The sequence below is a fragment of the Pleuronectes platessa genome, chromosome 23 (assembly GCF_947347685.1).
Source record: "Pleuronectes platessa chromosome 23, fPlePla1.1, whole genome shotgun sequence".
NCBI lineage: Eukaryota > Metazoa > Chordata > Actinopteri > Pleuronectiformes > Pleuronectidae > Pleuronectes > Pleuronectes platessa.
Window position 1 is genome coordinate 11516707 of NC_070648.1, and position 14956 is coordinate 11531662.

At 41.2% G+C, this 14956-nt stretch overlaps 2 protein-coding genes across 2 annotated transcripts in view; both read left to right on the forward strand.

Annotated features, from left to right (window-relative positions):
- Positions 1-13215, forward strand: part of LOC128429850 (uncharacterized) — a 27628-nt gene extending 14413 nt beyond the window's left edge. Inside the window, exon 5 of the mRNA XM_053415689.1 lies at positions 11990-13215. Coding sequence (XP_053271664.1) covers positions 11990-12172 — 183 coding nt within the window. The 3' untranslated portion in view covers positions 12173-13215. The remainder of the gene's footprint in view (positions 1-11989) is intronic.
- On the forward strand, positions 10461-13916 carry LOC128429854 (uncharacterized). Its single transcript, XM_053415696.1, has 5 exons — positions 10461-10599; positions 10788-11144; positions 11637-11750; positions 11832-11866; positions 13659-13916. The coding sequence occupies exons 1-5, from the start codon at positions 10548-10550 to the stop codon at positions 13776-13778; spliced, it is 678 nt and encodes a 225-aa protein (XP_053271671.1). The 5' UTR covers positions 10461-10547; the 3' UTR covers positions 13779-13916.
- Positions 13917-14956: the final 1040 nt, after the last annotated feature.

Here is a 14956-nt window from a genome sequence, read left to right on the forward strand (position 1 = left end):
GTGCAGGTAACAGTGGACGACGTGCATCCTGCTGAAGCGTGAGCTTTCTCATGAAGCCGAGCTTTCATTATTCACAGACCACACCTATCTGTTGGAAACATGGTGACCACATGTCACATACAAGCAGTTTTTTGTAATTTACTTGTGGCCAGAAGTGTTAACACAACCTAGTGTAGCTACCAAAAATGTTAACTACTAAAGGGGCGGAGTCATTTGATGCTATCTTCAACTTTCTGAAGTGAGGACATTGGGGGCCACAGGGATCTCAGAGATGCATATCTCAAAACCTCAATATAGGTGTGCAGTGCTAAAAGCTACCACAAAAAAATTAAATCAGATCCTGCTCAAAAGTCCCCTCTGATCTATATCTTCCTCTAACCGAATACATAAACATATGGTGCAGCCTTTAAACTGGCCACTTCTCAGTGTTTGGCTTTTGCTCTGACTCTCTGTGGTGGATAAGGTGAGAGCACTGTGACTGTGAGCAGGTTTCCGCTGGTGGAAAATGAAGTCCTGTCGCTCTAACACAGGAAGACTGAAGTGTTTAACAAAGATAAGTCATCTTTACAAGACGCAGTTCGCATGCTGTGTGCAACGAAGGGAAACACAAAAGCCCTAGCAGAGCAAACTTAAAGATTTTGCAGTGAAATGTAATAAACTGAGGTGGGAAGTACAAATACTTTGTGATTTGAGTTAAGATCTTTAGGTATCTGTACTTTAATTGACTATTTATTTAGACGTTTGCTTTAATTCACTATATGAAAATATATGAATTTTGTTCTCCTTACAAATTTTCAGGTTTACTCTCATTTTGATGTATTTGAGGGACACCACCTGTAGTTTTTTTGTTATTTTCTTCTAATCAATTCCTGTTTGGTAATTTGTCTTTGTTTTGTTTTTTTGTACAGCGTTTGTATAGGTTGCTGTAATGCTTTATACTGAGCTGAATAACAGAGCTTTTATTTTGAAAAGTTGTCTGAAGCTTGTAAAATAGCCATGATGTACAGTCTGAAAAAGTAACCAAAAAGTAAATACTTCAAACTTATATATCAATCACACAGGTGCACAACAGCTTCATTGCATCACAAGAGAACAGCTCACTCCAAACACGCATTTTTAGAACAGGTACTGCACTAGTGTACGATTTGTGCACATGAAAGGCCAGAGAGAATTCTACGTAGGTGGATAATTCAACTTTCTGTCACAAGGTGTAAGAGGCAACAAGAGAAAAGTTCTCAGACCCTCTCGTTTGTTTGTGTCTCTGCGGTTTGAAACAGGATGTCCCCAGATCAGTAGCTTGAGGTTGGTTTGTTCACTGCACCGTGAGGGAGGGTTAACAATCTGTAATTCATTTAAAGGCAAATTCCACCAACTTTACAAAGCTGATCAAACGTCAGCTTTTCTGCGTCATGTATATGCAGAATGTCTTATCCACCCTGATGATGTCACCTGGGTTCTCATGTTTGGTTTCTCAAGTGGGGTTTGAAGAAGTGAGCAGTTCACATTGGTCGCTGTGAAGCAGTGTGGCGTCACTCGTTGTTTTTTATTGCTTTTTTAAATTTATTTATTTGTCTTTGCAATATATACATGTGCATGCCTGTATTTTTATATTTCATGTTAAAAAGCAATAAAAAGCTTAAACAAGTGTGTGAAATGGCCAAAAAAAAGATGAATCTAACATTTCACATTTTGTCTTTGTGATATTTCTTAACTACGACTGTGAAATGGATACCCCTCACCTCACCCTCCCCTTTCCAAACATGAAAGAGAAACTGTGGTAGCTTCAGTTGTTAAAAAAACTCTAACAGTGTTTAGTTTGTCCAGTCTGGGCTACTGTAAAAACATGGCGGCCTCCGCAGAGAGGACCCACTCCTGATGGTATTCAAAGTATTTTAATATAAAGGACCAATTCTAGGATAAAGAAAAGAACAATTAGTACAATTTAGATGAAACACACAAGTGAAAACATCAGTAGGATTCTTTTATATTCACTTTCTGCCAATAGATCCCTTTCCCCCAAATCGTACACACTGAACCTTTAAGTTGAAATAACTTGTTGAAGTCGGAGCTTTAAGGACGAACTGAGCCGTTTGTGAAGTAAACCAAGAGACACACTGTGAGACAGAGCAAGAGAATCCCAGTTCTAATGATGGAGAGCCAAACCAAGGTTCTCATCTGTGCCGTTTGGTCGTCTGGGATCAGCAGCTTGCTTCCTTTGCCGAACACTATCTCGCCAAAGGAGACCACAGCGCAGTAGTAGGTCCCGGCGTCAGAGGCCCTGAAGTTGGTTCTCTGCAGGTGGTATGAACAGCTGTGTGAGGGAGACCCCGGTACAGAGATGTGTTCACACTGATCACCATGTGTTTGAATGATGTCGTTTTCTTGGGAAATGAACATTTTGTGACAAAAGAGCAGACAACAGTGTAAAAATGAGGTTGCAGCTGATTGGCTGTTAAGTGGGTCAGTCTGTGTGACACTTTAATCATCCGTCAGGACCTCGGCAGGAAGTGAATCATTCCACTCTACCAAGCTGTGATTTACTTTAATCTGCTCCAATTTAATAAATGTGAAATATCTCCAGATAAGGACTGGACAAAGGCCAAAGGTCATGTACAGAATGGTATGTGTAGTGTTAATATATAAATAGTTAATGATGTCATATGATAAGTGACATCATCATGAAGGCTTAGATGACACTATGAAGCCAGAAAATTACGTCATATTTTGTGGTGTAACGTTTTAACTTTTGCATCAGTAACAGTTGGGTTACATATATATATATTCTGAATATATTTTTTTCATGTTGTTTTTCTCACAATATAACAAATGTGGTGAAGCCGGCGAACTAGTTCTGGCAGGCAACTCGAGCTGCGCTGCGCCAATCATGTTACATACATCATGTGACATACCTCAGTCTCCACAACCATCTATAATACACACCCACTTTATCAGGAGATCTATTTAACCAGAGAGACATTTCCCATCAACCCCTCTTGCATGCACTACTGCTGCAGTATTGCCATCAGTTGCTTCAGCCCCTAAACCACCCCAGCATCCACCTGCAGGCTCCAACGGGGGGGTTACAAGAATTTGCTCATCACTCCCATCATTCCTGTGTAATCATATGGGGAGTGATTGAGTTTGAGCCTAGACGCCAAACACTAAATCTGTTGTAATAAATATATTACATTTTCGAACGTGAGTTGTCTGACTGAACTCTATTTTCATAAAGTTAAGTCTTTTTCTCTCCTAAAATCTCACTTTGACTCTCGACCATTTAAATGCAAGTTACTCTTAAACTGACATCACCATGAAAACTGTTTGGCAAATGGAAACCTTCTTGAAAAACAGTGCAGGCATGAGGAAATAAAGTGTCACTTTTAGAAAGTGGTTAATATATAATAAGATCCTGTGTAGCATGCATCAAATACATGATGACACTACTATGTATTGTCAGCCTGTTCCCCGCCTCTTTACACTGAGACCACTTGTCTTTGAAACACAGTTCAGTGACGAACATTACAGCAGTGCTGTCGCACCATGCGCACGACAATGAACTTCACCCTGCTGTCAGCAATACTCTGTATCCTCAGTAAGTTCATCTATTTTTTCTCAATATATCAACAGCCAACTTTTATGATTTTTAATGGTTTAGATCTATTTTGTTGACTTAGTTTAATTGTCCTTCATCCACTTTGTTATTAGGCCTCTATTACTCTTTTGCAGTATCTGTAAGACCTAGTGTTTAGACAAACAGCAGGTGGCCTAAGACAGATAGAGAGACACTCCACAAATTGACTAATGCCATGTAGCCATCTTGACTTTGAAGGTGTATAATACTCCTTTCTTCCCCGATGCATCAGGTAAAGAGACAATTAATACTTCTGACATCATCCATCTCCAGAAAAAACGTCAACCTGCAAGATTTCCCTTGCAACAACCTCTCTCCACCCAAACGGATAAATGTCTGAATCTTGTTTGTTTCAGGTTGGATCTCTGTCTCACGCTGTGAATTTCACGTTGTGGAGGTCCAGACCGGTGAAGAGGTCACGCTGCTGTGTACCAACTATGCCAATTCCCCCTCTTACATATCATGGTTCAGACTGGAAAACGGATCTAACACCAGCCACATCTCCTCCATGCTCTCCCATAACACAGTTGCATCGTACTTTGATGGGTTTGAAGAAGAAAAGTTCAACATGACGTCCAACGTCAGTAACGTCTTTCTCCAAATCAAACAAGTTGATTTATCTGACTCTGGACTCTATATATGTGGCTATAAGGTGGGCACAGACTCCAGCAAATTCCCAGGAGTTTACAGTGCTACGTATTTAAAGGTTAAAGGTAAGATCGCTGCAGAGTTTTGTCTGTGTTTTGTTTTAGGGATGGTATAGATTTTATGCCGTCTTGAAATAAGAGCTGGTCTGAACTAACTAAACTAAAACTAAAAAGAAGTCAAAGCGTCTTGATCGCCACCTGGTGGCTGGCTGCCATATAGGTTGTAAACTCAAGTTAAAATACACATCAAATTATATTTTCCTTTTTGTTTTATACAACTTTATTAGTTGATAAGAAAATTATTACATCATTAGTTCTAAAGAAATGTGATCTCTGCTGAAGACTTTGTGATGGTGATAGCATTTGTCTGCACCATAGCTTTTGGAGACGGGACCAAGCTGGAGTTTGATTGTGAGTCTCACGTGATGAATAGTGATCATTACTCCTTTGGTTAAAAGTGTGTGACGTCTCCTGTCCTCTGGCTCTCTGCAGATGAGGTGGACTGGCTGGTGGTTTTCTTGAGTGCGACCTCAGCAATCACCACCCTGCTGAGTGTTCTACTGGCTTTCTCAATATGCATGATGAGGGTTACAGGTAAATGCTACTATCTGTTCCTCATGATCCCAGTGATCATTATATGACATTAAAAAGTAATTCTGTCTTTTCAGATCCCCATGCTGCATCCTCCAAAATAAATGCAAAGGTAAAGATGAGCTGTTGTAATACTGTTCAAACACTTGTGCACATGTTCTGTAATGGCCAACAACATGACTGACTGTTTCTCATGTACAGGATGAGCAGGATGAAGATGACCCCTGCTACATTGCTCACAGGGAGATACAGATGAACAGATCCAGAGGACAGAGGGATGATACCTGGAGTGAATGTGTGTACTTGAGTGTGAGGAAGTAGAGCTGGACACCTTCTGTATCTGTCTCCGTGTTTAATCACCACATTATGTCTTTACTGACATCAGAACAGTCCTGTAAATTTGGATTTTTAGCTCCGTGTGAAACATGTAAAGCAATTCAATTCAATTTGTATTTGTGTGTGCATGACTCATTTCTACTGTGTCTGTGCATTCAAAGTAGTGCAGGTAACAGTGGACGACGTTCATCCTGCTGAAGCGTGAGCTTTCTCATGAAGCCGAGCTTTCATTATTCACAGACCACAGCTATCTGTTGGAAATATGGTGACCACATGTCACATACAAGCCGTTTTTTGTAATTTACTTGTGGCCAGAACCGTTAACACAACCTATTGTACCAGCCTAAATTGTTATCTACTAAAGGGGCGGAGTCATTTGATGCTATCTCTGAGAAGTATATCTCAAAACGTCAATGTAGGTGTGCAGTGCTTAAAGCTACCACGAAAACTAAACAAAAACAGATCATGGTCAAAAGTCCCCTCTGATCTATATCTTCCTCTAACCGAAGTATAAGTTGGCCACTTCTCAGTGTTTGTCTTTTGCTCTGACTGTCTGTGGTGGACAAGGTGAGAGGACTGTGACTGTGAGCAGGTTTCCGCTGGTGGAAAATGAAGTACTGTCTCTCTAACACAGGAAGACTGAAGTGCTAAGCAAAATATCTTTACAACAAATGATGTGTAGCTATCAGTGAATATCAAGCAAATAATACGTAACACGGCGTAAAAAGATGAAACAGACAAGAGAGGGAGATCAACCAGTCTGGATTTGTTCTATAAGTTTGCAAATAACCCAATTTATGTTACTGCTAATAATGTTTTTTTATACGACTGATTACTATTATATAGTATGACCCGCGACAGTACCTGTCTATTTTGTAGGTTTAATTCGGTTGTTGTAAGGCTATATAATGAACTGAATTAAAAAGCTTTTATTTTGAAAAGTTGACTTAAGCTGGTGTAATAGCCGACATGTACAGTCTGACAAAATAACCAGTAAAGTAAATAATTCAAACTTATGAATCAATCCCACAGGCGACAGTAATACAGCAAATTCCCATTATTACTATTCACACTGACTGTAAAATTGGAGACACAATCCGCTTTATCATGGATGCACAACAGCTTCATTGCATCACAAGCGAACAGCTCACTCTAAACACGCATGTTTAGAACAGGCATTGCACTAGTGTACGATATGTGCACATGAAAGGCCAAAGAGAATTCTACGTAGGTGGATAATTCAACTTTCTGTCACATGGTGTATGAGGCAACAGGAGAAAAGTTCTCAGACCCTCTCGTTTGTTTGTGTCTCTGCGGTTTGAAACAGGATGTCCCCAGATCAGTAGCTTGAGGTTGATTTGTTCACTGCACCGTGAGGGAGGGTTAACAATCTGTAATCCATTTAAAGTCAAATTCCAACAACTTTACAAGTCTAATCAAATGAAGCTTGAAGCTTCTACTTGTGATGTGACTTCATGTGATGTGACTTCATGTGGGGAAGAAATATGTTTATAAAGTCTGAATTAAACCGTTTGTTTTCTCTTCTCAAGGAGATGTTGCCTTCACTTAAAAAAAATGTCTTAAACGTCTGTGTTTTTTTTTCTTGTTAGCCACTTTGCCATATTGTATTCAATCTGAAAATGTTACAATTAAACAGCAATTGCACACACTTATTGAAGAGCCATGAATTATTGTGATATTTCTTAACTGTGATGGAATCTTTAAAGGTTCAGTGTGTAGAATTTAGTGACATCTACTGGTGAAGTCGCATGTTGCAGATAGATACCCCTAACCTCACCCTCCCCTTCCTAACATGAAAGAGAACCTGTGGTAGCTTCAGTTGTTCTAAAAACTCACAAAGTGTTTAGTTTGTCCAGTCTGGGCTACAGTAAAAACATGGTGGCCTCCGTAGAGAGGACCCACTCCTGATAGTATTCAAAGTATTTGAATATATAAAGGACCCATTCTAGGATAAAGAAAAGAACAATTTGTACAATTTAGATGAAACAAACAAATGAAAACATATTATTATTAGAGCTGTGAAAAATAACGCGTTAACGCGTTATGATTAAATTACAGGATTAATTCGTTGTTTTTTTTTTAACGCATTTAACGCATGCGCAGAAGGACCTTCCAATTCCGCCGCCTCTGCACTAGTCGCCGCTCTAATGCAGTCAGACGGCAGCTGCCATTCAAACAAACAAACAACATGGATAATTCTGATGAACCTGAGGACCTTCTGGACGGGAAGATCGTGTTCCAAAAAAACAAAGATCGAACATTCAGTAAAACCAAGGTGATATGCACACTCTGCGAGAAGACGTTATCGTTTCACCGTAGCAATACCCGCCTAACCACCGCAACGCGAAGCATGTGTTGGTCGGCGAGGGGCGTTCAAGTGGAATGCGCCAAACCAGACTCACTCGCCGGACACATTGTGCAAAAAAAGCGGTCAGCTTTACTGTCAGAGAATTTGAACAAGTTAGTTTGCTTCACCAACTGGCCAAAGACCGAGTAGCTAAGAGGGCCTTTAGAGGCATTAGATTGTATCATGGTGTGGTTAATGGTTGTGTGACAAAAAATATAAAAAATGTCAACCATCCTATGGCTAAGAAGCTCAAATAATTTCTGTTTAATTTAAAAAAAAAAAAGTTTTATTCAACCACACAATGGCTAAGGAGCCCGAATTCTGTTTAGGATGAAGATTATATTAATGTTCCATATGGAAAAGCAATGATAACTGCTGAAGAACTGCTGAGTTGCAGCACAAAAGAAAAGTTAAATGTCATAAATCTTGTTTTCACAAAAATATTCCGAAAAAATCGGTAATGTGATTAATCATGATTAATCCATAGAAACCTGTGATTAATTTGATTAAAAATTGTAATCATTTCACAGCCCTAATTATTATATTATTATCTATTTTATATTCACTTTCTGCCAATAGATCCCTTTCCCCCAAATCTTAAACTCTGAACATACAAGTTGGTTCTCATCTGTGCCGTTTGGTCGTCTGGGACCAGCAACTCGCTTCATTGCTTGCTTTTTTTTCATTACGGACTATTTGACGGATTCTCGTAAAATAAAGACATTTTTCTCACAATATAAGAACTTTATTTTCATAAAGTTAAAGGGGAAACATTATGCCCATTTTACCACAGTTGATATGGTTTCTTGTGGTCTTAATGAAATGTCTGTAACATTTTTTGGTCAAAATACCTCAAGGATCATTTAAAACAGCACCCTTTTTACCCTGTCTAAAACAGCCCTCCTCAGATTGACCTGTTTTGAGTGCCCAGCCCCCCCCCCCCCTCTCACCGCCCCGCCCCAGACACACACACACACACGCACACACATCCAGTTTCACGTCTTAAATTGCCTTAGCATAAGTAAGGTTGTTAAAATCATTTAAGTCACTGTCCTACACATATATTTCTGTATCTGTTTGTTGTGTTTCTTCATTGAAGCTACAATTTTCAAACTACTAAACCTTCTGATAAAGATGAACATTATTTAAATACATGCATTAGATATGTGTGTATACAGTATATAATTATAGTGATAATTAAGTTAAGTTATACCTGCTGTTTCAACCGGGGCGACACACACAGAAGCAAAGACTCGGGTTAGCCTCTGAGTACATTGTTTTCTAGTTATAGCCGTGCTTCTACCGGGGCGACACACCCAAGCTACGACTCCGAGAGCATTGTTCCTCCACTCCGGACCCGAAATGAGATCTCTCCCCCCTGCTCCCAGTTCGATGCTTCTCGTCCGAGGTTCCACATGCAATACTGCTGTAAAAACGTGCACAAGCAGCCATTCCAGAAAGTGCTTTAACTTTAAACACAAACTAACACCAAGCTAGCGTTAGCTCACTGCTGCTAACCGTAGATGGACACACACAGGCTGGAGATTTGTCACAGATCGATAATGATCAAGGATGAAAATGAGACATACCCTGCAGACGTGGGGAACCCTGAGCCGATGAGACGTGTCCGGCTGTCAGGTGTGTGAAGTCAGCGGGAGCATCGCCAGCCTCGCAGTGAGCCGCCCGGGGACAGCCGGGGTCCAACCCGCCACCGAGCAGCCGTCTGCCCGCTGCCGACGCCGGCCGGCAAGCCGGGCACTGATTGCTATGAGGCTAACGCCACCTAGCTTACATGTCACCGTCAATTACCGAAACAAAACAACAGCTTTTCTAGTTGAAGACACTCACTGCGACACAAGACACTCACTGTCAACGCTCCAATGTCCGTGGGGAGATCAGACAGGCGGCTGCTGCTAACCGTAAACAAACACCGACAGGTCCACCAGAAGCGAGCCGCTGACATGGAGCCACAGACCGACATCACCTAACGAGCCCGAGCTGAGGAGGGGGCTTTGGCTTGTGATTTACCCCGACCGCAGGCTCTGCTTCATGGCCAGATCTCCGCTGCTTCCCGGTTGGGCTGCCACATGCAATACTGATGTAAAAACATGCACAAGAAGCCATTCCAGAAAGTGCTGCAACTTTAAAAACACACTAATAGCAAGCTAGCGTCAGCTCCCTGCTTCTAACCGTAAACAAACACCGACACTTCCCCCAGAAGTGAGCCGCTGACATGACATGGAGCCAGTAGCCCGCGGACATCACCCAGCGAGCCCGAGCTGAGGAGGGGGCTGTGGCTCTAACTTACCCCGACCGCAGGCTCTGTTTCCTCCGCCTCTCACCCTGCTCCCCGGCTGGTTAGCGTCCCCCCTCGGCTAACTCCCCAGCTAACACCCGCCGCCTCGAGTTGAGGAGGGTGCTCTGGCTCGTAATTTACCCTGGTCTCCTCCTCCGCCAGATCTCCGCCTCCGGGGGGGGGGGGGGCTATGCCATGTAGACCGACTGTGAAGTCAATTCTGGTCATATTCCCATTCAACGCACTCTATCGTATAGTTTCTGACATAGGAGTTTTTTTCCAGAGTTTTTGGGACGGTAGACACGCCAGATACCCAAATTAACGTGTAGAAGCACTACAAAAGTGGAATTTTCATAATATGTCCCTTTTAAGACTTTTTCTCTCCTAAAATCTCACCTTGACTCTCGACCATTTAAGTGCAAGTTACTCTTAAACTGACACATCACCATGAAAACTGTTTGGCAAATGGATACCTTCTTGAAAAACTGTGCAGGCATGTGGAAATAAAAGTTCACATTTAGAAAGTGGATAATATATAATAAGATCCTCTGTGACATGCATCAAATACATGATGACAGTACTGTGTTATTGTCAGCCTGTTCCCCGCCTCTTTACACTGAGACCACTTGTCTTTGAAACACAGTTCAGTCACGAACATTACAGCAGTGCTGTCGCACCATGCGCACGACAATGAACTTCACCCTCCTGTCAGCTATACTCTGTATCCTCAGTAAGTACATCTATTTTTTCTCAATATATCAACAGCCAATTTTAATGATTTTTAATGGTTTAGATCTATTTTGTTAAAGTAAAGTAAATTGACTCATGCTATGTAGCCATCTTGACCTGATACATATATATCCTTTGCAACAACCTCTCTACCCAAACGGAGAAATATCTAAATTTTGTTTGTTTCAGGTTGGATCTCTGTCTCACGTTGTGAATTTCACGCTGTGGAGGTCCAGACCGGTGAAGAGGTCACGCTGCTGTGCACCAACTACACCAGTTCCCCCTCTGACATATCATGGTTCAGACTGAAAAACGGATCTAACACCAGCCCCATCTCCTCCATGCTCTCCCTTGAGAGAGGTGCATCGTACTTCGATGGGTTTGAAGAAGAAAAGTTCAACATAACGTCCAACGTCAGTAACGTCTTTCTCCAAATCAAACAAGTGGATTTATCTGACTCTGGACTCTATATATGTGGCTATAACATGGGCAGAGACTACAGAAAATCCCCAGCAGTTTACAGTGCAACATATTTAAAGGTTAAAGGTAAGATCGCTGCAGAGTTTTGTCTGTGTTTTGTTATAGGGGAAATAGATTTTATGCCGGCTTGTTTGTTTTAGACAACGTTAGCAGGTAATAATACAATTATTACATGTTTATATTTAAAGAAATGTAATCTCTGCTGAAGCCTTTATGATGGTGATAGCATTTGTCTGCACCATAGACTTTATAAAAAGATGGACGACATGAGAGCACCACAAAAGTTAGGCCAAAGTGTCACTGTCGCTACCTGGTGGCTGGCTGCAACATAGTTCATAAACCCTGCCCCCTCATTGTTAGCAAATTGGACATGGACCAAAATAAGATAGACGGTTTCTGTCATTTGAGGTAGTTGTTATCACACTGATGTATGCTCAAGTGTTTTGTTATTTGTTATCTGATGCTTTAAAGACGAGGTGAAAAGTAGAAGTGGAGCCGCGTCGTCCATCTTTACACAAAGTCTTTGGTCTCAGCACTCAAAAATGTATCTTTGTTTAGAAAAGTCTGATGAACAAGCAAATCTTACCATGGTGATCCTCATGGGCGGTCTGATTATAGTCCTCATTATAATCATCATCGCTCTGGTTCTTAAAATCTGGAAACTTCATACAGGTATTTATGTGTTTTTTATTCCAACTTTGCCATTACAAAGCTCCCTGACTCCTGACCAGATGTATTGTTTCTGTCATTTAGCACATAAAGAGGCACAGGATCTACAAGACAGTAAGGTAATCAAAGTTGAACCATAGATTAACATGGATCCAAGTCTTTCAGTCATCAAGTAGTGGTTTCATGTAATGCCACACAGACAACTCAGGGGGATATAAGTCATTGAATACTTCCTTTTACAGAATGTGGGCTCTGATGACCTGAACTACGCAGGACTGAGTTTCCTTCCAAGAGCAGAGCGGAGCAGAAGGCCTGCTAGAGAGAGAGAGCCGGAGCCTAATGTTGTCTACGCCACCACCAAGCACTCAAGAAACCAGCTCAGAGCTCAGAGAGGAACTGAGGCGTCGCCTTCAGTCTGCTTTTGAGCTTTTGTGCCATTTGTGGATGGGAGCAGTTGACATCACTGTGACAAGATGTGAAATGTAATTGTGATATCTGTGCCACAGAAAATCTTACTTAAACTCAAGTCTTTATTTTCTCGTTGTGCATGTGTATCTTGGTGCAAAAGAAAAAAGGCAAAAGGCTGGAAAAGATGTTGATGACTGTCCAGAGTTTTGTATTAGTCACGACCTCCGGCGATGTCTGGAGAATGGGGATCAGACTTCCTGCAGCGTTTGCCTTTCATACATGAACAAAACAGCAGGAGATTTTCCTATCATATTGTATATCAAGCAGTATTGTTGTAATCATAATCCACGATCAGCTGCCATCAAGAACACGATCCACCACCACTATCTAATATCAGTATCCCCCTTCACGATCACGATCCATCACCACGATCAGATGCCACCATGATCCACATTTTCAGTTAAATTAAAGTGTATTTCCACCATCACCTAGGTGGAAGTCTGCAGTCTGGTGAAACATTACTCGTTTGACAGGGAGCGACAGAGCAGTCAAGGGTTAGGGTCAAAGGTTTGTCTGACTCTGACTAGTTCACTGCTGCAGAGTCGTTTCAGAAACATATCAGCTGCTGCGTCAATATTGCTGCCATTTGCTTCAGCCCCTCCATCAACCCAGCATCCACCTGTAGGCTCCTATGAGGGTTATGAGTGTTTGTTCATCACTTCCATCATATTTATGTAATCATATCTGGGGGAGTGATTAAGTTGGAGCCTATAGACACCAAACAATGACCTGTTCTATTGCTGCAATAAATATTTGAAAGCGAGATGTCTGACAGAACTTTATTTAATTACTTGCGTGTCTAAGACATTGCACATCTTCCACAACTACAGGAAGACTGGTCTTCAACTCGATGCACCATAACCACAAACAATGCCTTGGTGTTTCCATTCAGTGACATCAAGGGCCCCACCACATCAGCGTTCTAATTCAGTGAGCTTAGCTTAACTTCTGATCTTATATTGGCTTAATTTACAACACGAGTCTCAACAGTTTAGGTTTTCACAGGATCGCCACATAGATGCAGACTAGATTAAATACCAAATAGGATTCAGTTGAGTTTATAGTCACATGTATCGCCTAGAAACTGCTGCTGAAATGGTTCAGCTGTCTAAGGTTACAAACCACATCAGAACACTAAATGTTCAAACTTAAAATACAATAAAAAAATTTGAATCCTAACTTACATGTCAAGCATTAAAAATACTCGGTACTTCTCATAGTAATATACCATGCCATATATTTCCCTCTCGCCATCGTACAGATGGCTGGGCAGCCTGGGGGCATATGGCAGAGGCAACCTCTCCTTCTGTATTTTCAGATCCCCCATGCTCAAACCTCCAAAATAAATGCAAAGGTAAAGAAGAGCTGTTGTGTTACTGTTCAAACACTTGTGCACATTGTCTGTCATGGCCAACAACATGACTGACTGTTTCTCATGCACAGGATGAGCAGAATGAAGACGACCCCTGCTACATTGCTCACAGGGAGATACAGATGAACAGATCCAGAAGACAGAGGGATGATACCTGGAGTGAATGTGTGTACTTGAGTGTGAGGCAGTAGAGCTGGACACCTTCTGTATTGTTCTCTGTGTTTACATCACCACATTCTGACTTTACTGACATAAGAACAGTCTTTTACTTCCGTGTGAAACATTTAAAGCTTCAGTTTGTTATCATCTAAATAAAACAAGTTAAATTTGTATTTGTGTGTGCATGACTCATTTCTACTGTGTCTGTGCATTCAAAGTAGTGCAGGTAACAGTGGACGACGTGCATCCTGCTGAAGCGTGAGCTTACTTGAAGCCGAGCTTTCATTATTCACAGACCACAGCTATCTGTTGGAAACATGGTGACCACATGTCACATACAAGCAGTTTTTTTTTTATTTATTTACTTGTGGCCAGTAGTGTTAACACCACCTTAAATTGCTTTAGTAAGGTTTGTATGACTTATTATCATTGTGTGTACCAACCAAAATGTTACCTACCAAAGGGGCGGGGTCATTTGCTACAGGCTTATACATATTGACATTAGACTGTATATAAAGTCTGGTCATAAACATACAGATATGTATATATATATATTCACTAAATATAACCTTTTGTGTGATTTATATCGAGAGTCATCAGCTCCCCCAAAACAAATCCACAGGTGATACTTATCTCAATGATCCATTAATGGCCTTTCAAACTTCCTATTACTGTTTAAATGATCTTTTCAGACCAATATCCTAATTCGTCTCTGTGTGTTTTGGACCTAGGGTTACCGAGATACAGACGACCTCTATTATGTTGCTTTGAATATTAACTTCCCTAACAGGTCAAGACGATAGATGGACAACAGAAAGGCTGAATGTGTGTACTCATCATAAAGCAGTGAAAGTGTGCAGTGCAGGAAACCACAAATGATGTTGCACCTACAAGCTTTTTATACTAATACTGTTGTGTCCATAGTAAACCTGCCTGTTTGGAATGGACTGTTTTCTTGTCCTGTGTTAACGCCCCGATGCTACTTCAGATGTATTCCTTGTAATTAGTGAGTCCTCCTCAAACACTTCTAGTGATTGACACATTTACTTTATTACTTCTGTTCTAACTAAGTCAATAGAATCACCTCACTTCCAGTGAGCATCTTGAATACGACTTTTGTTGTTGTCTCATGTCACAAACTAGAATCTCAAGCAGCTGCAGCAGCTCTGAATATGGAGGTAAGTGATAGTGTTGCACTACTTTAGTAGCT